Below are 17,339 nucleotides of genomic sequence, written 5' to 3' on the forward strand. Positions count from 1 at the left end.
AGGCGTGCGACTCGTAATCCGAGGGTCGCGGGTTCGCGCCCGCGTCGCGCTAAACATGCTCGCCCTCCCAACCGTGGGGGTGTATAATGTGACGGTCAATCCCACTATTCGTTGGTAAAAGAGTAGCCCAAGAGTTGGCGGTGGGTGGTGATGACTAGCTGCCTTCTCTCTAGTCTTACACTACTAAATTAGGGACGGCTAGCACAGATAGCCCTCGAGTAGCTTTGTGCGAAATTCCAAAACAAACTGAAGAGTGAGGGCGTCGAACGTATCTGGCGTATCGTGCAGAGTTGAGAGCCAGATTACAAAATAGAAGTATGTGGTTTTAGTTTACGTATATCGTTTCATGAACTGAAAGCTTGTTTATATTATAGGTCACGGTAGTAAATAGAAATACTGGCGATGCAATAATCTAGTTCGTTAATCAGTCGCGGAAAGGTGTTTCCTGAATAAAACCATGTTGACAACCGTGTGTTTGATTTACTTACCGGAAGAACGTTTACTGCAGTACGTAGCATAGTATATAGCTTTAATAGATATTTCTCAAGTTCTATTCAGCTGAAGTAGTTCAAGATTTTATGCAAATTATTTTTACAAGTTATATAATATTACGTGTTTTACACACTAATATTTTATTCACTAAACAACTTATAAGTTGCTGAAGGTTTCCCACTTAACGTTCTTGCTACGGAAGCTCCATATGTTTAATAGAACGTTTGAGTAACGTGAATGGGTAAGAAAAACTTTCATGTATTTTATTTATTTAAAAAAAAATCATACCTCATATAGAACTCATATATTAAATCATTTATCATTTAGAAAACGTTTTGTACTTAATTTTTGTCTTGTCACTATTGTAGTCTTCTTCCTTTCATTACCCTCTACTCCAGTGGCACAGCGGTATGTCTGGGGACTTATAATGCGAAAAACCAGGTTTCGATACTCGTGGTAGACAGAGTACAGATAGCCTATTGTGTAGCTTTGTGTTTAATTCAAAACAACAACTTCACAAACAAAATAAAACCAGTCAAAGAAAAGTTTCGAACATTTCTTCTTTGAGAATCATCAAAGTTGTGATTTCAAACAAGTTTGTTTGGCTTTAAATAACCATTTTAACTTGTTCATCATTCTCGGTGAGTAGCTTTTGTGTTTAACAGAAAACAGGTGCACGTAATTCAATACCTTATGTGAAGACGATTTAAAATGAATAATAATAACTCTAGTAATAATAAATTCCTGACAAATTCTCTGATTACTCTATACGGTTTTTTAGTGATTGTCATTAATCTCTTATTAAATGGTCTGAACATTTTGGCCCTTATTTGACAATGAGTTAGTTATGTGAAGAGCCAGCTGATATTATTTAGAGAATATATTAATGCTGATAAGTATTGTAGCTTGTAACAGCATCATAACCACAAAGAGACATTCTCTCTTTTGTTGTAGTTTTACCCATTATACGAGAAGAATCGTGTCGGATATTCCATATAAAATAGAATTTTATAATGAAAGTTCAGATGGATAACACTTTTCTTAAATATTCTGATAATATGATATTTAATCTTTGGATTATATTTTAAATGAAACAGAAAAGATCTTAGCTTGTATTTAAATTTGCAACTGCAACTCTAAATTATTTACTTTGAGGATAGTTTATTTGCTTTTGAAGATTTACTACAAAAGTTTTCCAAGCAAAAAATAAGAGACGAAATAAACATTAATAGTACTTGCATTAGTCCTATCATTGTTAAATAATTATAACTTTGAGTGTAGATCATACAATCTGAATAAAAATAATAGTTTTATGAAGAAAACATATTTCTAGAAAATAATATTTTAAACGTTGACACTTATTTCACAAAGTTAAAGAATATTTTATATAGATTAAAAATCAAAATGAAATTTTTCTTATTACAATTATAAAACGTTAGTGTAATTGCACAAGAAGAATAGTTAAAGATAACACCACTAGGATCGTTCACTTCCACTACTGGCCAAAATCTTTAGGTTAATGAATATAAAGATAAAATATGCATGTTGCGTTGTTAGACTCAATCGCATGTTTGAGTAGAACTTCGAAAGATGAAAATAAGAAAAGGGGAAAAAAAATAGCATTTTATAGGGAAAATGTGAACACTATGAAATTAGCCTAAATACTAGCTGGTCAAAAGTTTAAGACCATACTAAAACGAAGCTTCAATCGGTAAACACGTAACGAAATTTAGAAATATGTGTTCAAGCATTAGCGTTGTCAACATCTCCTACTGCCGTCTATTGTGTTACATTGGGTAAAAACATGGCAAAGACTAAAAAGTTGACAGAGTTTGAACGTAGCAAAATTGTCGAGCTGCAAAACCAAGGTCTCTCTCAACGTGCCATCGCAGGCGAGATTGGGCGTAGTAAAACTGCTGTTGCAAATTTCTTAAAAGACCCTGAGGGATACGGAACGAGAATTTTGAGTGTTCGGCCCAAGAAATTTTCGCCCGCGTTGAGCAGGATGATTTGATGGGTTGTCCAGCAAGACACCAGCCATTTGTCGAACCAGCTTAAGGCCTTTACGGATGCAGAATGCAGCTCAAGAACAGTCATTTCCACACAAGCGAGGGCCTTCAATCAATAAGGATGCTCTCTCCCAACATGCCAGTGTAGCCAGCTGCTGTTTGACGTCCCTGTATAACTTGAAGCTCCATTGTTCTATGGAAGGAGAAAGCACCCCAGATCACGATGGAACCTCCTCCACTGTGTCATGTAAAAATGTCTCCGGCGGGATATCCTTATCGTGCCAGTAACGTTGGAAGTCATCTGGATCGTCCAGGTTAATTTTTTTCTCATAAGAGAACAAAACCTTCATCCAATTTTCTACGTCCTATGTTTGGTGCTTCTCAACAAAGTTTAACTGAGCTGTTACGTGGTGTGGAAGGAGGTTCCATCGTGATCTGGGGTGCTTTCTCCTTCCATAGAACAATGGAGCTTCAAGTTATACAGGGGCGTCAAACAGCAGCTGGCTACACTGGCATGTTGGAGAGAGCATCCTTATTGACTGAAGGCCCTCGCTTGTGTGGAAATGACTGGATCTTTCAGCAGGACAACGCTGCAATCCACAATGCCTGCAGGACAAAGGATTTTTCATGGCGAATAACGTGATTGTTTTGGACTATCCAGGGTGTTCGCCCGAAGTGAACCCCATTGAAAATGTTTGGGGGTGGATGGCAAGGGATGTCGATAGAAATCGACGTCAATTCCAAACAGTGCATGATGTTTGTGAAGCCATCTTCACCACTTGCGATAACATTTCAGCCAGCATTCTGCAAACGCTTATATTGATCATGCCAAAGCGAATGTTTGAAGTTATTCGCAATGACGGCCGTGCAATTCATTACTGAAATCTCTTGTTGAGCATTTCTTACCCTGTCTAGGACTTCTTTTTGGTATGGTCTTAAGCTTTTGACCAGCTAGTATTTAGGCTAATTTCATAGTGATTACATTTTCCCTATTAAATGCTAAAAAAGGTTTTTATTTTTATTTTCTCTTTTCTTATTTTCATCTTTCGAAGCTCTACTCAAATAAGTCTAACAATGCAAAATGCATATTTTTTCTTTATGTTCATTGGCCTTAAGATTTTGGCCAGCAGTGTATTTTCTACGAGTTTTTAAAAATATATAATAAATAAAAAAGAATATTGTGGTAGACCAATAGTTTAAAATATAAAAGCGTATGTATAATTACGTATTAGTTGATATACGTATCATAAGAAAACAATTACACGTTCATATTCCAATTTGTTGTTGTTGTCCTGAGTTAAGCAATGGGCTATCTGTGCTCCGCTCACCAGGGGTATCGAAACCCGGTTTTTAGCATTATGAGTTTGCAGACATACCGCTGAGCCACTGGGAGGGTGTATTATAATTTAAATAATTGGATTCTAGATTTGTTTAGGACCAGTTTTGTTAAAAATACAAGTTTATTGTGCTTATAAAATAATTACTATCTATGAATATTTTGATAAAGACTGATTGATGTTAAATATTTTTAATAAAATTGTTTATTCAAATATTATGATAGACAGTATTATTTCTACCTAAAGGAAATAATGTTAAACAGCTACTATGTAATATTGTCATATTCAAGCAAACCTTTATTAGATGTGAAGAATCTATCATATAACTGTTTTTGTAAAACGTGCCCAATTTAAAGGTAACCTTCAGACCTGAAAATACAAAATATACTTCTTAGGAATCAATATAGCAATTCATACTTAAAAACATTTAAAATGATAAAGTAACATAAAAGACCTGGAAATATATAGGTTCAACCAAAAGGTGGAGAGGAATATGCATAAAATAACATGCAAATAACACTGCAAGGCAATTTTTAAAAAAGTATTGCTTGCTGAAAAATTTTTGCTGAATGTGACAGGTACCTGGTGGATATGCACAAATATAGTTTTGGTCTTGCTTCATCACGTAGGAATGTTAAGAAATAGACTGTTAATTGTTTACCGGCAATAACGTATTCAATTGCGTTTATGTTTCTAACACACTATTCAACATAATTAAAAGTGTTTTGCTCCTGATTTTTGTTTGTATTCAATGTCCGGCGCATCACGTTGCAGTGTCCAACAGTAGTCAGCAAGCATTGACGGATTCCAGTTGCCCTGATATCGTTTTTCCATTGTAATAATGTCCTGACAAAACTGAAGATTTCGATGAAACCGTACGTGATGGGCAAATTTTGATGTGATTTTCGTGATCAGCAGCCAAAATTCCGTAAGGAATACCCAACAGTGTTCAAGAAGCAAAAACTTTGTTGTGCAGTGTAATAAGTCTAATATACACTTATAAAAATAACATACCAAGTGATTTTGGGGTAGTGGTGCATCATAGTACGTCTAATATTCTCTGTATGGGACGCAAGGTAAAAAGCTTACATTTAAAATGCACATTATTGAATAATACACTTAACCAGAACTGAATTAATATTGATATAACAGCGTATTTTCAGTTATTTTAAACAAAATTATAAAACCTAATAACAAGAGAGCTTTCGAAAGCATGTTTATCTGACGTAGACTACTCAAAAATGTTATGATTAATTTCCGACAGGAAAAAACACTCACCTGGAAACGAGAAACTTACCACCAAAGGGGTTTGTAGAAAGGTTTAAAAAAAGAGCTTAAGATGGAAATTATAATGGATGTAGAGAAAATAACATAAATACATGATATGAACATAGATTAACAAACAATATAAAGTAGAAAGAACTAAAAACATGGGAAATTACCATGAAAAATAACGAGTCTTGAGAAAGATTAGGCATAAACATGAACAAAATTATATCAGATATGAAAAACAAATTCTCAGAGAGAAAACTAATGAAGAGTCGAAAATTACTGATTACAAGATTCACGTTTAGTTTACAAAAATGAACTACATTTGGGATAGCCATCCATTAGCTAGCACAGGTAGCCCTCGTATAGCTTTGCGCGAAATTCAAAACCAAACAATCTATTCGAGTAGCTGCTTCATATGACTGATGCTGACAACAGGTTACTACCTTCTGCTGCACAATTTAAAATTAGAGACGTCTATACCTGAATCACATAGAAGAATCATGGATATCCATTTATCTTAACGTTCCAAATACTTAGCGCAATTGTTTCAACATTAACAGTTGTAGTTAAGCAGTTACTTTAATAACTTCTTTAAAAGTGGTGCAGTGGTACATCTACGTACTTCCAATGATAGAAAGCAGATTAGATTTCGGTACAGTGGTAGCCAGAATTCAGATAGTCCATTGCGTATCTTTTTGCACAGTTAAAAACCATAAAATGAAAATGCATTTGTTTGTTTTGAATTTTGCGCATAGCTACTCGAGGGCTATCTGCACTAGCCTTCCCTAATTTAGCAGCGTAAGACTATAGGGAAGGCAGCTAGTCATCACCACCCACCGCCAACTCTTAGGCTACTCTTTAACAACGAATAGTAGGATTGACCGTCACGTTATAACGCCCCCACGGCTGAAATGGCGAGCATGTTTGGTGTGACGGGGATTCGAACCCGTGACCCTCGGATTACGAGTCAAACGTCTTAACACGCTTGGCCTTGCCGGGATAAAATGAAAATAAAAATGTATTATTTATCACACAATCATTCCCAATATATATATGTATATTAATACAAAGCACCAAATATTTATTTGTCAAATTCTATGTTAACAGTTAAATGATTTAATACTCTGATAAAAAAATAACACAAATGAAGCACTTGAACGTGTAAAACGAGTACTTTAAAAATCTCTTTTAGACTTTGTAAAAAGTTATAATTAATTATTATTTGTTCAAAAGTTCCTTAAATTGTTGACTATTATATATCTGAAAGTAAATATATACTTTCACTCTGAAACTAATTATACTAATACTTAGCGAAAAACCAAGAGTCAGTGATAAGTTAATGTTGATGGACAATAGCAATTGTCAATAACGAGCAAAATCTGAAATATTTATATTTATGATACAATACTGTATATTGTATAAATTGTTATAAATACAAAACTTTACAACGATTAAATTATTGAAGAGGTATATTTGAGTAAAGTTTGTATATTGCTAAACTGAAGGATATTAAGTACCATTATTTAACAATATTTATCTAATAACTTCCACTACATTTATGAATAACCATTACTTTTATATTCGTACGAAGATCTCCCCAAAAATAATGACTCTGGTGGTTATTAGTTTTGTGAAAAGTTTAAAATGTTCCTATTTCATTTCTCAAACATAATTTAGTAACAATATTTAAGGTAATACGCAATAAAGTACGTCAGGAACAAAAATTATCTGTTTCATAGAAAATTCTATAATGTTTCCTTAACGATTCATAATATTAATGATGATCGAGTTTAGAATATATAAACTAAATATAAAATATCATATTCTGATATTATTCTAACAGTTAGTTCATATTTACAGAAACATGAAGACTGATGAAAATTATAAGGGACAAGATGATACAAAGGAATTAGTAGATGTAATAGGATATTTTGGGCCTTGGCAAAGGAGGATTTTCTTTATTACCTTCATCTCCCTTGTGGCACATTGTTGGCACGTGTTGGCAATGTTGTTTTTAGCGCCAAACGTTGACCACTGGTGCCAGCGTCCTACAAGGTATTCTAATATATCTACTGACCAATGGAAAGCTTTGGCAATACCTCGTGTGCAATCAAAGAACGGCAGTGACATCTACAGTTCATGCCTTATGTATACAAACTTTACTTCACACATGGAGGAAGAAAATTCAACGACCACTTGTACTTCGTGGGAATATGATAACTCTTACTACACTTCCACAATCATTGATGAGGTATATGTATAATTTTCTAAAAGTTCTTATTATATATATTTCTGATGTTAAGTGAATTTCCAAGACCTCAGTGATGTCGAGAAACCCACTTGTTGAGAACTTTATATGCAAAAACGGCTCGTTTGGGTTGAGCAAGTATTTTACATAGAAGAGCGAACAACGTTTCGACCTTCTTCGGTCATCGTCAGGTTCACAAAGAAAGAGGCAACTGACCGGAAGCTGACCACATGTTTGAAAGAGGTTGTGTAACTGAGTGTCGGCATGTAGAGGGCGGTATTAGATGTTTGAATATATAATTTTATTTATTTTATTATATTAATATAGGTATAAAGGCGTTTCTTTATATTGGTTTATTTTGGGTTTAAGTTGTTGTATAAGTAATGCTTCTTTAATTTTGCGTTTGCTTATGTTTGTTTCTTTATTTAGTATTTGAGTGTTTTCTATGGTTATGTTGTGTTTATTTGATTTGCAAGTAGAAAAATGGAAACCAGATTTAAAGAACATAAAAACTCACCTTCACACGTTTTCGAACACTGCAAGTCAAATAAACACAACATAACCATAGAAAACACTCAAATACTAAATAAAGAAACAAACATAAATAAACGCAAAATTAAAGAAGCCTTACTTATACAACAACTTAAACCCAAAATAAACCAATATAAAGGAACGCCTTTATACCTATATTAATATAATAAAATAAATAAAATTATATATTCAAACATCTAATACCGCCCTCTACATGCCGACACTCAGTTACACAACCCCTTTCAAACATGTGGTCAGCTTCCGGTCAGTTGCCTCTTTCTTTGTGAACCTGACGATGACCGAAGAAGGTCGAAACGTTGTTCGCTCTTCTATGTAAAATATTTTCTCAACCCAAACGAGCCGTTTTTGCATATAAATTTTCAAGACCTATTTTTAAATATGTCCTATTTTACATATTTATGTAATTCAAGATATAAGGTTAGGGCGTCGTGCGATAAAAAAAACAAAACACACGTCATTTAGTGTGTTATTAACAGTAATTAAAAACTTTGGGTCTTTCAACTGTCACTATAATCTCCCCATTAATCAAAACTCTCACTTTTTGTGTGTGTGGTAGATCTGCCTGCCAGATCTGCTTACCTCACAGACCAATTTTCAAAGACATTGCTTTGACTCTTATCGTTTCACAGCAGGCCAAACTTAACCTGAACTTCTTCACCTTCTCCTTCTTCGTACTAGTAAAATAAAACAAATTTCCAGTAAACTGATTTCTCTCGCATTTACTTCGTAGCTGGAAGGTAGGTTTTTCTAGAAAGGTACAAAATTGTTTGTAGCAACTAATATTCTTGGAGACAGGAGCAAAAATAAGTAAAAATTACGCTAAAATATTGTTTATTTTTGCGCTTATCTGGAGAAAAAAATTGCTGAGGTGATTGCACTCAAATTTCTACCACACATTAGGAAGTTTTGGGCAGTTGGCGTACTTCTTTGCATTCGACTTCAAACCAGTAAAAACTCTTCCTGCTTCGCGACTGCCTTCATTTCTGGCATATAGTTAGTATATTTTACATTATCACTTTATATACTACATAAACAACTACAAAAAGATCACGATATCTATTTAAAAATAACTTGACTGAAAAAAAATGTGGACAAAAATAAAGCAACTGAAAGATATGAAAGTTTTTGAAGTATTGAGAAAACCAACATGGAATAAAATATCTCCAAATGTAATAAGTGCCTGATGTTATTTATTTCAAACTATATCACAGTATTAAAGTTATGCCCTTTGTTGTTATTTTTCCATAATGTACAAGAGAAAATGGTAACATATAACCAAAAGCAGCATAGTTGTACGTGTGTGTGTTTTTTTCTTATAGCAAAGCCACATCGGGCTATCTGCTGAGACCATCGACGGGAATCGAACCGCTGATTTTCGCGTTGTAAATCCGTAGACATAACACTATATTAGTGGGGGGGGGACTAGCATAGCTGAGTAAAAAACTGCGACCAAAAGATGCGAGATCAAAATTTGAGGCTAAAATATTGATGATTAAACTTTTATTCAAACTATTGTGACAAAGCATTCAACATCTTCAAAATTTGTAAAGTATGCATATCTGCTACAAGACATTACATGAGTCATTCTTTTTTGTTAGTTTTAGTAACTATTTTATTACACTTAGAATGTGGTAAAATATTTATGATTCTCATACTTTAAATTTTAGTATTAAAATTTTCAACCATTTATTGAGCAAACTATTTCCAGAAGTTAAGTCTTCATTCATGTATTTGATAATGCTCCTTGTCTTCATTCATATATTTCATAATGTTCTTTGCCTTCATTCACGTATTTGATAATGTTCCTTGCCTTCATTCACGTATTTGATAATGCTCCTTGCCTTCATTCACGTATTTGATAATGTTTCTTGTGAGTTGTCATTATTTAATTACCTAACCAACATGATTTCGCCTAATTTTAAATTACTACGAAAGATAAAAACCTCTATTTTGAGCTAAACTTGCTTATTTCTGTGAGGAAAGATTTGAATTAGCCAATATGTATGTTATATCAATCAGTACAATATTTAAACATTTTATCACGGTGAAGTTACAAGAGTTGCTTTAATTTAGGCTTTACTTAAGCAGATTTATCTTGAGTTCGGTGAAGTTTCAATTTTAGCGATGGGAATAAAAAATATACATGTAACCGTGTGAAGTAATTCTCACACGCACTGCGGTGTAAAATGTTTATTGCACAGGCTATATGAGAATACCGTGAAAGCTAACTCCTGGTAAGATTGTGTGAGCCTTCTGTGTAAGCTAATTTTTACCAAATCTATGCAAAGTCATTCTTAAACAGACGATATGAACATATCTTGTAAAGTGATACTTGCAAAGGCTACGTGAGCATACAGTATGAAGTAATTCTTTCACTTACAGTGTCAGCAAACAGTGAAAAGCAATTTGTATACAGAGTATGTGAGCTTATCATGTTAGGTAATCCTTGCGAAGATATCATGTAAAACAGTTTTTACACAGATTATATAAGCATATCGTGTAAGGACATTCTCACATAGAATACAAGATTATACCATTTAAAATAATTTTTACTCAGATTGTGTGAGCATACCACCAAAGTAATTATAAAAAAGTAATTATTGTGTTAAGTATCATGTGAATACTTCTCAGACAGTGGGTGTGAGCATACTATTCTTAGACATACCTTCTGAACAGATACTGAAAATTAATTCTTACGCAGATAACATGAGCTTGTAGCGCTATGAACTTCCTACATTCACTACCAAAACAAATCGCGTAGAATAATTCTTGCACAGACCATATAACCAAACTGTGCAAAGTAATTTAGCTCCGTAAGGTGCAGTGTGAAGCACTTAAACAGATTGGGAGATTCTTGTAAAAACGATGTAAGAAAATTGTGAAAAGAAATTCTTACATAAGATATGCGTAATTATTTCATAGACAATTTGAAAACATATTGCGTAAAGTAATTTGATCTATTTATCCACACTATATAAAATAATTCTTAAACAGACTTCGCGGTCATATTGTGTAAAATAAAACTTGCACAGGTTTTGTGAGTATACCGTGTATAGTAATTCTCACACAAATTGTATTAGTTATAGTTTAAAGTAATTTGTACAGAAGCTACATGAACATATCGTATAAAGATGTATTTCAGGACGGTTGGTATGGGTGTTAACATTTTTATTGATAAACAGAGAACAACGTTTCGACCTTTCTAGGCCATCTTCAGGTTAACAAAGACAGTTTGTAACTGATCGTTGCCGGACACATGTCTTTAGGACGACATCATAAAAGGGTACGAAATTATAGAGACATTGCAGTTGGATGTCAGGTTCTTAATTAATATAGGCATAAAGGTGTTTCTTTATATTGGTTTAATTTTTGTTTCAGTAGGACTTCTTTGATTTTGCGTTTGTTTACATTTGTTTTCCTACTTAGTACCTGGGTGTTTTCTTCGGTTATGTTGTGTTTATTTGACTTGCAGTGTTCAAAAACGTGTGAAGGTTTTTTTTTTTTTTTGTTCTTTGAATCTAGTTTCCATTTTTCTGCTTGTTTCTCCAATATAGAAGTCGTGGCAGTTGTTGCATTGTATTTTATAAGTTCTGTTGGCGTTGTGTTTGTCAGTGTAGTTTTTACATAGTATGGACTTCAGTTTTGTGTTTGGTTTTTGAATAAATTTGTCGTTTACTGGAATGTAGTCTTTTGTTGTAAGTTTTTTGTTTCAAGTAGGTTTTTCGTCATCAAGAATATCGTGTAAATAGATTCTCCTACAGATTAAAGAATCCACTGAGTAAAGTAAAACTTACAGAGACTGTACGAGCATACAGCATATTATACTTCTTACAGATAATATGCGATATTATTGTGTAAGGTAGCGGTCGAAACTATGTGAACTTATAATTTAAAAGACATTATATAGAGATTATGCGAGCATAGCATGTAAATTAATTCTTACACAGATTATGTGAGTATACTGTTAAAATTAATACATTCAGAGTCACTATGAGAATACCATGTAAGGTAATTTTTACTCAGACAATCTGACCATATAGTGTTACGTAATTGTTGCTCAGTATATGTCAATGTATGTAAAGTGTGAGCATACCCTGTAAAGTTATTCTTTCTCAGACTATATTAGGTATCGTGTAAAGTAATTTTACGACAAATTAAGTGCGAAGTTAATTGTCATACAAACTGTTTTAGTTCAGGTGTAAAATATGTTTTACATAGATAATGCTGAAACACTTGTACTTTTTGGTAAGATTATGTAACCCTTTCAAGTAAGTGAATTCTTATCTGCACCAGGTGAGCATACCATGTAAAGTAATTATTAAACATACTGTCTGAGCTAACAGTGAAAAGTAATTCTGACACAAAATGTATGAGCTTACCATGTTATATAATTCTTTCACAGACTATTTTAGCATATTGTATAAAGTAATCCTTACACATACTGTGTAAGCATAGTGTGTAAAATAACTCTTACTCAGATTATATGAGCATTCTATGTAAAATAATTCCTACACAGACTACAATAAGTACTTTGCAAAGTGAGTTTTACATAAACTAGGTAAATATATCATGCAAAATTATTCTTACAGAGATTATTTAATGTGCTTTGTAAAATAATACTTATATAGACTATATAAGAAAATCATGTAAGATAATTCTTACAAAGGTTATGTAAACATAATTTGTAAAGTAATACTTATTCGGACTGTATGAGCATAGCATCTAAAATAATTCATACAAAGACTAAGTGAACATACTGTGTAAGTTAATTCTCTCTACGACTATTTCAACGTACAGTGCAAAGAAAGTCTCGCTGAGGGTATGTGAACATACCGTGCAAAGTTATTCTCCCACTGGTAATGTGCAAATAATGAAAGGAAATTCTGACACAAAACATGTGAGGCAACAGAAGAATTCTGAAACAGACTACCTGAGATCATTGTGTAAAAATTTACTGTATCACTCATTTTTTCGCACTTTTTAGGAATAATTGTCGTTTTTGATGTAACTCTGGTAAACAAAAATGTGTTCCACGTACGATGTGAAACTGTCTAATTATTACGTCTGCAGTTTTATAGATTGTTTGTGCACTGCATTAATCAGCCTTTGGCTGTGAATGTAAGTTCTTACGGAGAATCAGTTTAGGAGCTTATCTGCTTTATCATACATGTGATGCTACCATAGTTAATGTTGCGAGCTAATTCTACAGATAAAATCAGGCATTGTTTCTTTGAACAAATAGAGACTTTTGAAAAAAGCGGATTGCTAAAAGAGATAAGTAAGCCTATAATGAACTGCTTGGTGTAGAAATATATACAGAGACTGACTGTGTGGAGAAGTAGAAAGGAAACGGTAGAAAGCTTTGACATGGAGAAATCTCAGTCACTATCACTGCGCACACAATTTTGTCTACCAGTAAGAAGGTCAGGGAAGTAACTCTTCTTCACCAACAAGATAGGAAAGTTGAAATTCATCTGGACTTAGAGTATGCTGACTTGGGTGAAACAATATGGAAGTGATTTTTTTTTCTCAAGCTAATCAAAGTTTAACATGCATGGCCTGATGGAAAGTACTTTGTATGATGTTGAAATGGAGAAGTTTCATTACAACTGTGAAGCGTCTACAGGCTTAAGTGATATGGGTATGTGTCTCTGGCCATGGTGTTGGACGCCTGAATTAAATGAAAGACACTGTTAGTGCTGACAAGGACATCGAGGTACTCAGGTCTCAGTTAAAGCCAACAATCATGACTCACTTCAGTGAAAATGAGTAGAGCACATTTGAGGATGGCTCTATTAAGTGCTATAGAGCTAAAAAGAAGTTCACAATATTTATGCACTCTATGCTACAGACGTGAAATAAAAAGAACATTTTATTCTTTGTGTATTAAAGACACTTTAGAATTTTAATTAATTATTTTAGGTGAAAGACTATATTCAAAGGGAGAGGTTCAAGAAATTATGCTGGCCAGATGATAGCCCCAACTTCCACTCCATCAAAAACTGCTAGAAAGTAATGAGCAATACAGTGCAACATAAGAAATCGAAGGACATCTTTGAACTACAAGAAGCTTTAACACGTTACATTGTGAACTTCCATTAAGTCCTTTATGCAGTTTTTGCCATGATGATGTCTGCCATTTACCAAGTCTATAGATACTCAACTAAGTATTACTCAAGAAACATTATCTGTTACAACCATTTACCAAGGCCAGACATACTCAACTAAGTATTACACAAGAAACATTATCTGTTACAACCATTTACCAAGGCCAGAGATACTCAACTAAGTATTACTCAAGAAACATTATCTGTTATAACCATATACCAAGGCCAGAGATACTCAACTAAGTATTACACAAGAAACATTATCTGTTATAACCATATACCAAGGCCAGAGATACTCAACTAAGCATTACTCAAGAAACATTATCTGTTACAACCATTTACCAAGGCCAGAGATACTCAACTAAGCATTACACAAGAAACATTATCTGTTATAACCATTTACCAAGGCCAGAGATACTCAACTAAGTATTACTCAAGAAACATTATCTGTTACAACCATTTACCAAGGCCAGAGATACTCAACTAAGTATTGAACAAGAAACAGTATCTGTTATAACCATATACCAAGTCTATAGATACTCAACTAAGTATTACACAAGAAACATTATCTGTTATAACCATTTACCAAGGCCAGAGATACTCAACTAAGCATTACACAAGAAACATTATTTGTTATAACCATTTACCAAGGCCAGAGATACTCAACTAAGTATTACTCAAGAAACATTATCTGTTACAACCATTTACCAAGGCCAGAGATACTCAACTAAGTATTGAACAAGAAACAGTATCTGTTATAACCATATACCAAGTCTATAGATACTCAACTAAGTATTACACAAGAAACATTATCTGTTATAACCATTTACCAAGGCCAGAGATACTCAACTAAGTATTATACAAGAAACATTATCTGTTATAACCATATACCAAGGCCAGAGATACTCAACTAAGCATTACTCAAGAAACATTATCTGTTACAACCATTTACCAAGGCCAGAGATACTCAACTAAGCATTACACAAGAAACATTATCTGTTATAACCATTTACCAAGGCCAGAGATACTCAACTAAGTATTACACAAGAAACATTATCTGTTACAACCATTTACCAAGGCCAGAGATACTCAACTAAGTATTGAACAAGAAACAGTATCTGTTATAACCATATACCAAGTCTATAGATACTCAACTAAGTATTACACAAGAAACATTATCTGTTATAACCATTTACCAAGGCCAGAGATACTCAACTAAGCATTACACAAGAAACATTATCTGTTATAACCATTTACCAAGGCCAGAGATACTCAACTAAGTATTACTCAAGAAACATTATCTGTTACAACCATTTACCAAAACCAGAGATACTCAACTAAGTATTGAACAAGAAACACTATCTATTATAACCATATACCAATTCTATAGATACTCAACTAAGTATTACACAAGAAACATTATCTGTTATAACCATATACCAAGGCCAGAGATACTCAACTAAGTATTGAACAAGAAACAGTATCTGTTATAACCATATACCAAGTCTATAGATACTCAACTAAGTATTACACAAGAAACATTATCTGTTATAACCATTTACCAAGGCCAGAGATACTCAACTAAGTATTGAACAAGAAACAGTATCTGTTATAACCATATACCAAGTCTATAGATACTCAACTAAGTATTACACAAGAAACATTATCTGTTATAACCATTTACCAAGGCCAGAGATACTCAACTAAGCATTACACAAGAAACATTATCTGTTATAACCATTTACCAAGGCCAGAGATACTCAACTAAGTATTACTCAAGAAACATTATCTGTTATAACCATATACCAAGGCCAGAGATACTCAACTAAGTATTGAACAAGAAACAGTATCTGTTATAACCATATACCAAGTCTATAGATACTCAACTAAGTATTACACAAGAATCATTATCTGTTATAACCATTTACCAAGGCCAGAGATACTCAACTAAGTATTGAACAAGAAACAGTATCTGTTATAACCATATACCAAGTCTATAGATACTCAACTAAGTATTACACAAGAAACATTATCTGTTATAACCATATACCAAGGCCAGAGATACTCAACTAAGTATTACACAAGAAACATTATCTGTTATAACCACATACCAAGGCCAGAGATACTCAACTAAGTATTACTCAAGAAACATTATCTGTTACAACCATTTACCAAGGCCAGAGATACTCAACTAAGTATTGAACAAGAAACATTATCTGTTACAACCATTTACCAAGGCCAGAGATACTCAACTAAGTATTACTCAAGAAACATTATCTGTTATAACCATATACCAAGGCCAGAGATACTCAACTAAGTATTACACAAGAAACATTATCTGTTATAACCATTTACCAAGGCCAGAGATACTCAACTAAGTATTGAACAAGAAACAGTATCTGTTATAACCATATACCAAGTCTATAGATACTCAACTAAGTATTACACAAGAAACATTATCTGTTATAACCATTTACCAAGGCCAGAGATACTCAACTAAGTATTACTCAAGAAACATTATCTGTCACAACCATTTACCAAGGGCAGAGATACTCAACTAAGTATTGAACAAGAAACAGTATCTGTTATAACCATATACCAAGGCCAGACATACTCAACTAAGTATTGAACAAGAAACAGTATCTGTTATAACCATATACCAAGTCTATAGATACTCAACTAAGTATTACACAAGAAACATTATCTGTTATAACCATTTACCAAGGCCAGAGATACTCAACTAAGTATTGAACAAGAAACAGTATCTGTTATAACCATATACCAAGTCTATAGATACTCAACTAAGTATTGAACAAGAAACAGTATCTGTTATAACCATATACCAAGTCTATAGATACTCAACTAAGTATTACACAAGAAACATTATCTGTTATAACCATATACCAAGGCCAGAGATACTCAACTAAGTATTGAACAAGAAACAGTATCTGAAATAACCATATACCAAGTCTATAGATACTCAACTAAGTATTACACAAGAAACATTATCTGTTATAACCATTTACCAAGGCCAGAGATACTCAACTAAGTATTGAACAAGAAACAGTATCTGTTATAACCATTTACCAAGTCTATAGATACTCAACTAAGTATTACACAAGAATCATTATCTGTTATAACCATTTACCAAGGCCAGAGATACTCAACTAAGTATTGAACAAGAAACAGTATCTGTTATAACCATATACCAAGTCTATAGATACTCAACTAAGTATTACACAAGAAACATTATCTGTTATAACCATATACCAAGGCCAGAGATACTCAACTAAGTATTACACAAGAAACATTATCTGTTATA

At 33.3% G+C, this 17,339-nt stretch overlaps 1 protein-coding gene across 1 annotated transcript in view; it reads left to right on the forward strand.

Annotated features, from left to right (window-relative positions):
- Positions 1 to 470: 470 nt before the first annotated feature.
- The window catches only part of LOC143240418 (organic cation transporter protein-like), a 70,974-nt gene continuing 54,105 nt past the window's right edge, over positions 471 to 17,339 (forward strand). The window contains exons 1-2 of the mRNA XM_076482833.1: positions 471 to 733; positions 6,971 to 7,361. Of these exons, the coding sequence (XP_076338948.1) occupies positions 6,975 to 7,361 (387 nt within the window). The 5' untranslated portion in view covers positions 471 to 733; positions 6,971 to 6,974. The remainder of the gene's footprint in view (positions 734 to 6,970; positions 7,362 to 17,339) is intronic.

This window comes from Tachypleus tridentatus, chromosome 2 (assembly GCF_004210375.1).
Source record: "Tachypleus tridentatus isolate NWPU-2018 chromosome 2, ASM421037v1, whole genome shotgun sequence".
NCBI classification, from domain to species: Eukaryota; Metazoa; Arthropoda; class Merostomata; order Xiphosura; family Limulidae; genus Tachypleus; species Tachypleus tridentatus.